Source organism: Balaenoptera borealis, assembly GCF_965194805.1.
Source record: "Balaenoptera borealis genome assembly, chromosome: 15".
In the NCBI taxonomy this organism is placed as follows: Eukaryota; Metazoa; Chordata; class Mammalia; order Artiodactyla; family Balaenopteridae; genus Balaenoptera; species Balaenoptera borealis.
The window spans coordinates 65826253-65832457 of record NC_138871.1 but is presented as its reverse complement, the minus strand read 5'-3'; the positions used below and the strand labels follow the sequence as shown (position 1 = coordinate 65832457).

The window sequence follows — 6205 nt, the reverse complement described above, 5'->3', positions numbered from 1 at the left end:
GACGCTGGTTCCATTGTAGGTGTAATTATGCAAAGCTAAGAATCCAGGAAAGACTTGCCAGAGAAGGAATTAAAAACAAGATTTTATATGAAAGTACCCACCTTGATCCTGAAAGAAAACAAACCAACAGCGGCAGCAGCAGCAGCAATTGAGCAGTCTTGAGCACAGAAAACCCAGACACAACTCACTTCGGTGTGAACAAAGCTGAGATCAACTATAGAAAGCATTTTATGTACCATAAGTCTTTTAGTCAAGTAAATAAAGTATGTGTAAGTTGTAAAAAAAAAGAATTACTTCGCTTCTCGCCTTGGAGCAGATACTGGGCGAGGCTCTTCCAGAACTGCACTTGATTCTTCCATGAATCCCGTGTGGTCAGTGTCACCCTGCAGCTTTCTCCTGGATCGTGTACGGCAGGCGCACTCACGGCGCAGGCTTCAAGCTGACTAGGGCAGAGTCCTGTTGCACCAAGTCCGGCTCTCAGAGCTCCGTTTTGGCCTAAGAGTGCGGCTATGAAGATTAAAAGACGTGCGACTAAGGCGCCAGCTCTGGGCCGGCAGCAGGCACGCAGGGCTGGGAGGTTTCTCACAGTCTAGCCTCCAAAAGTTTCTCTGCACCAGTGGCTGAGCCAGATGGCCCACCTAGTTATGATTTATGTAGTGGCAGCATCAAAATCAGATACTTTTCTTCACTTGAATACATTCAAGAATAAAGACCTCTGCTGACGGGGTTCTTTTTTTTTTTTTTTACAGTATTTTTTAATTTTAATTTTAATTTATTTATTTTTGGCTGCGTTGGGTCTTCGTTGCTGCACGCAGGATTTCTCTAGTTGTGGGGAGCGGGGGCTACTCTTCGATGCGGTGCGCCGGCTTCTCACTGCGGTTGCTTCTCTTGTTGCAGAGTACTGGCTCCAGGCGCGCAGGCTTCAGTAGTCTGGCACGTGGGCTCAGTACTTGTGGCGCGCGGGCTTCGTTGCTCCGCGGCATGTAGGATCTTCCCAGACCAGGGCTCGAACCCGTGTCCCTTGCATTGGCAGGAGGATTCTTAACCACTGCGGCGCCAGGGAAGCCCTGCTGACGGGGTTGTTAACCTGGGGTTCACAGACTCCACTTCAGAGGGTCTCTAACTCCCTGAAATGGTACCCCAGTGTTGGTGGTAAGGGTCCACGTGCTTTTGCGGGAAGGACTATGGCTTTCATCAGGTAGTCTGGAGGGTTCTGACCCAAACAGGTTTAGGAATCAAAGCCTTAGACCTTCCAAGTAAACCGCAGCTGGGCAAAATCGCAACTTTGAACGGCATTTCAACCTGCCTCCTCGGTGGGCGGTACAAGATGACTCCACGCCCTCCACTCCTTCGGCAGCACCCCTGCTGGCATGGCTGAGGTCGGCCACGCCCTCCAAACACCGCCCATTCCCCTGCTCGGGGTGGGCCATTCCTACTGGGCATGCTCAGTACCAAGGGCTCGGGTTGGCCTCCTAGGCGGAAGCGGGTCCCCGAGAGTTTGTGAGTGCTTCCCAGGGTTCTCCGCGCTAACGTTATGGCCGCCTCCGTGTGCTGGTGTCTGCACATGGGGTTCTAGGGCTGTGGATGTGCTTACAGGAGCTGTCGCCACTAGTCTTCGACGTCTTTGGACCCTCTTCCTTTCACTTTCTTTTGTTGACACCTGTGTGACCTTCGTAGGATTCTGTTTTGGCTGCAGCGATGTCTGGGGTGATGTGGACCCCGGAGCTGGCCCTTCTGAGGGGCTTCCCCACTGAGGCTGAGCTGCAGCAGTGGAAGCAGGAGGGAGTCGCCGGTTCGGGTGAGAGGGGTGCACCTGCCAAGGAGGGACTGAGGCCAGCGTGGGGACTGCGGGGAGAAGGGGTGGCGGCGGCTGGGTTCTCATCCCTTCTGGTTTTATTTTTTTCCTACCCAAATCTATCTGATTCTTAATGCTTTGGGTTGCTGCATCCTTGACATAGTGGGCGCGGTCCTCAGGCTCCGTGCATGTCTTTACCCCAAACTTCTCACCGTCCAGGTTCAATAATAATGTCAATTGTTTTTCTAATCCTTTAACATTTCTTCAGTCATTTAATGCTTAGAATAGACCTGTAAGGTAGACACTACTTTTATTCCCGTTTTGCAGATGGAGGCATTTAAGTACAGATTGGTTAAGTAATTTATTTAAGGTCACACAGCTGGTAAGCACAACAGCTGAAATGAGGCAGCAAAGATGTAATCTTGTAAGCAAAGCACATTTACCGGAGAGAGAAAGAGTTAAAAGGCACATTTACTAGTGGGATATAGGCACATCTGGTTGTGGGGTTTAGGCTGGACCCAAAAGAGAAATAACAATGTTAGGACAGTATATATCCCGTCCTATATATTTGTGTGTGTATGTATGTGTGCGCGGGCCCGTGTTTGTGTGTATACGCGATAGGTGCTTCAGGAGAGAGGTAGTTTCTGAAGTTTGGGTCTGGAAGTCTTATGGAAGAAGTCAAACTTGACCTGATTTTTGTTTAAAGAGTAAGACTGACAAGTGGAAAAGTTCCCCAGGAGGAGTCACAGGTGTAAAAGTGTGGAGGTAGGAATGTGCATATGGATATTAGGGGAACAATGAGTGAACCAGCTTTTCATCAGGAAGGACAGTGGGGGTAGGAGGAGCCAGATTGTGAAAGGAAACTTTGTAAGGAAACTTTTCTGTTGTCAGTAGGAATTCTTTAGAATTCCCAGCAGAATTCCTTTTGATGTTACTTGCTAATGAGGAATATTATTTCTGGGTCTAACTTCTGCCATGCTGCTTATGGTATGAATGAACTTCTAATTCTAGGAGAGGTGATGGGCATTTGCTCAGTGCTTTGTGGTTAATGTATAGGAAGCATTCTAAGTATATACATTTTTTTTTTTTTGGCATGCTGAAATGGTAATAGTGTTACCTTTTACAGTATGAAAGTAGCTGTTCTTTGGATTATTGGACTAATTTTTTTCTATTACAGAGATTGGATCTTTCCTACAATTGCTGCTAGAAGGGAACTATGAGGCCATATTCTTAAATTCATTGATTCAAAGTATTTTAAATTCAGCAACGATGACTGAAGAAAGGATTGACAGCTACCTAGAGAAGCAGATAGTAACATTCCTGGATTACTCAACAGATTTGGACAAAACCAGAAGGTAGAATTTTTTTTGAAATTTTCGTAGGGAAACAGATTCTGAATACATTTAATATTGCCTTGACAGTGTAAGGCACTGATTTTTGCAGTTGTTGAAAAACCTGGCTTTATGTTTACTCAGGACTCATGATGTACCAAATAATCTATGTAAGAGTTTCTGTCCAGAGGACCATCGAGAATGAAAAGGTAAAGTGGTGTAGGATATACAGGTTTCATATATAACACTGACTTATGACTGGGTGGTAGCTGCTAACCCACTGAGTTTCTAAATGCTTAAGTCTCATAGGTTTTAGCCATAGACAAGACTTCAGACCTTCTTTTCTTTTAACTTGAAAGTGTACACTCTCCGTCTTGCTGTTTGTAGATTGCTGAGTGATAATTGTAACTACTTTTATTATGTTTTAGGTTATCTTTAATGTTTTTATTATGGAACCCTTGGTTTGTCTTCTTCCATTGACGTTTATGTAATTTTATAGGATTAAATATAATGGATAGTTACACAGCAGTGTAACCTAAGTTTTTCAATGGCTTATATTTTACTGTTGTTAGTTTGTTAATATACCTTCCTTTTCTCTACCATCTCTGGCAACCACATCAAGTTTTAGTTGTCTTTAAAACACAGTTTTGTTTTACCATTATTTCTAGGGAATGGCTTCATTTAGTTCTTCAACAAATCAACTACTGGCTAGGTGTTGAGGTTGTGAAGATGAATAAAACATAATCTGTATCTATAAGGAGTTCACAAAAGAATGCTACTATAGGCATTTTATTTAAAAAATTAGTGTCATTCATTTTTATTTTTCTGGTGTACTAGTAGTTTACATTCCTCTGATGTCGTTCTTGATTATTATTTTGCTGTCAGATATGTGTGCGGTATCATAGCCATTAGCTTTGTGTGGTGCACATGAAAACACACATACACACAAATACATCATACACTGGTAGACCAGAATTCGGCTTGTCACACAGAGCTGAGAAGAGACATTTCAGTTACCTCATTATGAGGTATTTGAAAATTAAACTCTATTCTCAGTTCCCCTTAAGGATTTTGATTTTTAGTTATGACAGTTATATTAAGGCTTTGAGATCTTGCTGCACACCTGTTTCCTCAAGTTTCCTAACTTCTAATTACAAACAGGCTCTTTCGTCACCTGTTTTCTGCTCATTCTTTGCTCTGCTCTCAGTTGTGCTGCATCCGGAGCATTCTGGCTGCCACAGGCTTGTAGGCTTGATTTTTTTTTTTTTTTTTCCTTAAAGAATCTTCCTTTTGAGGTAAGGCCTAGGGGATATGGGAAGAAGAGGATGGCTGCTTTTATTTTTCCTTCAGTGTGAAGCTACAGGATTCTCTGGCTGCTATTCGTTAGAGTTGAATCCCCACCTATTTGTGTCTTAATCTAGGGGTTGGCAAATTACTGCTGGTGGGGCAAGTCCAAAGTGCCTAAGAATGATGTTTACATTTTTAAACGGCTGGGAAAAAAAGTAACACGTGTGACCCACAAAGCTTAAAAGTTTTTTTTTTTTTTTTTAATCTCTCCTTTGCAGTATAGGTTTACCTACCCACTCCTGTCTTCAGCCAAAGTAGGATTGAAAAGAAATCGGTTCAAGTGAAATTTCTAGGGTTTTTTTTTGTTGTTGTTGTTCTAATAGTTGGTAGTACAGGATCAGTAAAATATTTGAAAACAACTTTTTGTTGTCAGTTTTCTTTTGTATAAAATCAGTTTTCCATCCAGTCAGTGTCAGAGCTGTTAAATAGAACACAAGACGAAATTCTAAGTGCCTGATAGGGTCCTAAACCAGTGCTGTTCAGGAGGACTTGCGGTGATGATGGAGACGTTCTGTGCGCCATACAGTACAGTAGCCAGTAGCCACGTTTGGCCATTGAGCACTTGAAATGTGGACAGTGCAACTAAGGGACTGAATTTTAAATTTTATTTAATTGTAATTAATTTAAATTTAAAACAGCCATGTGTGGCTCATGGTGATAATATTGGACATTGCAGACCTAAATTGTTTCAGAAATTTTTTTTGTAATACTCTCAGATGATCTCAATAAATGTTGATATCTTACATTTTTCTTAATAAAAATGAAATGAAATAGTGTGTTTGTGGTTATACAGTGATAGTGGCTCATGTTTATTTCTTTATTCTCATATGCAGACAACAGCTGATATTCCTACTTGGTGTGAGCAGTTTGCAACTTTTTGTTCAGAGTAACTGGACGGGGCCTCTTGTTGATTTACACCCTCAGGATTTTTTGCCGTCTGTTTTGTTCCAGCAGTTTAGTGAGGTACGCTTCTTGGAAATGTCATATATAGGTATTATTGTGTTGTTTATTCTTTAGGAACGGCTCTTTATAAGCTGGAGTTAATAATAGGTAGGAGAGAAACATGACTTTATTGCTTTTACAGAACCTACTAAGAATGCTTGTTCATTGATCAGATTTTCAATTCCAGAAGTTCCATTATCAGACTCAAACTCCTCTTCAGATGCTCCCCATTTTATGGAGCTCTATTAGCTGCGCTTTTTATTAAAGTGCAGGCAGCTGCACCAGTCACCCAGCTGCATATGTTACCACAGTTACGTAAAGATCTTTTCTTGCAAAGCAGAGAATGTGGAGATCTGTTTAATTTTGTTGCAGGAAACTTTTGCTGCTGTGCTTACGAACAGTTCCCAGGGGTGATTTCCTTTATGTCACAGATACACTTACTTGTATTTACTTAGAGTGTCTGGCACAGAGGTGCTCCATGGTGACAGTGATTCTTATTACCCGTATATGGAGATAATATTATTGACCTGCATCAGTAGGTCATCAGTAGAGCTTGCAGTTTGAACTCCTCAGTACTGTTTGAGCACATATACGCAGGGCTTGGAGGATATGATATGCTCTGAAAAGAAGTGTGGTAACTGATTTATCCAGCCACCTCAGAACTAGAGCATTACTATCGATCACTCAGCCTGGAAGGCTGCTTAGCATCCAAAACTTGCACAGCAAAAGGGACCTATTTACTGTTACCTGGTTTCTCAGAATTAGAAGTAACAAATGAAAGGGGAATGGA

General features: G+C 42.3%; 1 protein-coding gene across 6 annotated transcripts in view; it reads left to right on the top strand.

Annotated features, from left to right (window-relative positions):
* Positions 1–1499: 1499 nt before the first annotated feature.
* Positions 1500–6205, top strand: part of TTC27 (tetratricopeptide repeat domain 27) — a 183897-nt gene continuing 179191 nt past the window's right edge. For 3 of the 6 annotated variants that reach the window (XM_082356716.1, XM_082356715.1, XM_082356714.1), the window contains exons 1-3: positions 1503–1798; positions 2973–3150; positions 5307–5436. In XM_082356716.1, the coding sequence (XP_082212842.1) occupies positions 1699–1798; positions 2973–3150; positions 5307–5436 (408 nt within the window). In that variant the 5' untranslated portion in view covers positions 1503–1698. Of the gene's footprint in view, positions 1799–2972; positions 3151–5306; positions 5437–6205 lie in introns of all 6 variants that reach the window. The other 3 variants (XR_014234762.1, XM_082356717.1, XM_082356718.1) reach the window with 2 other exon arrangements.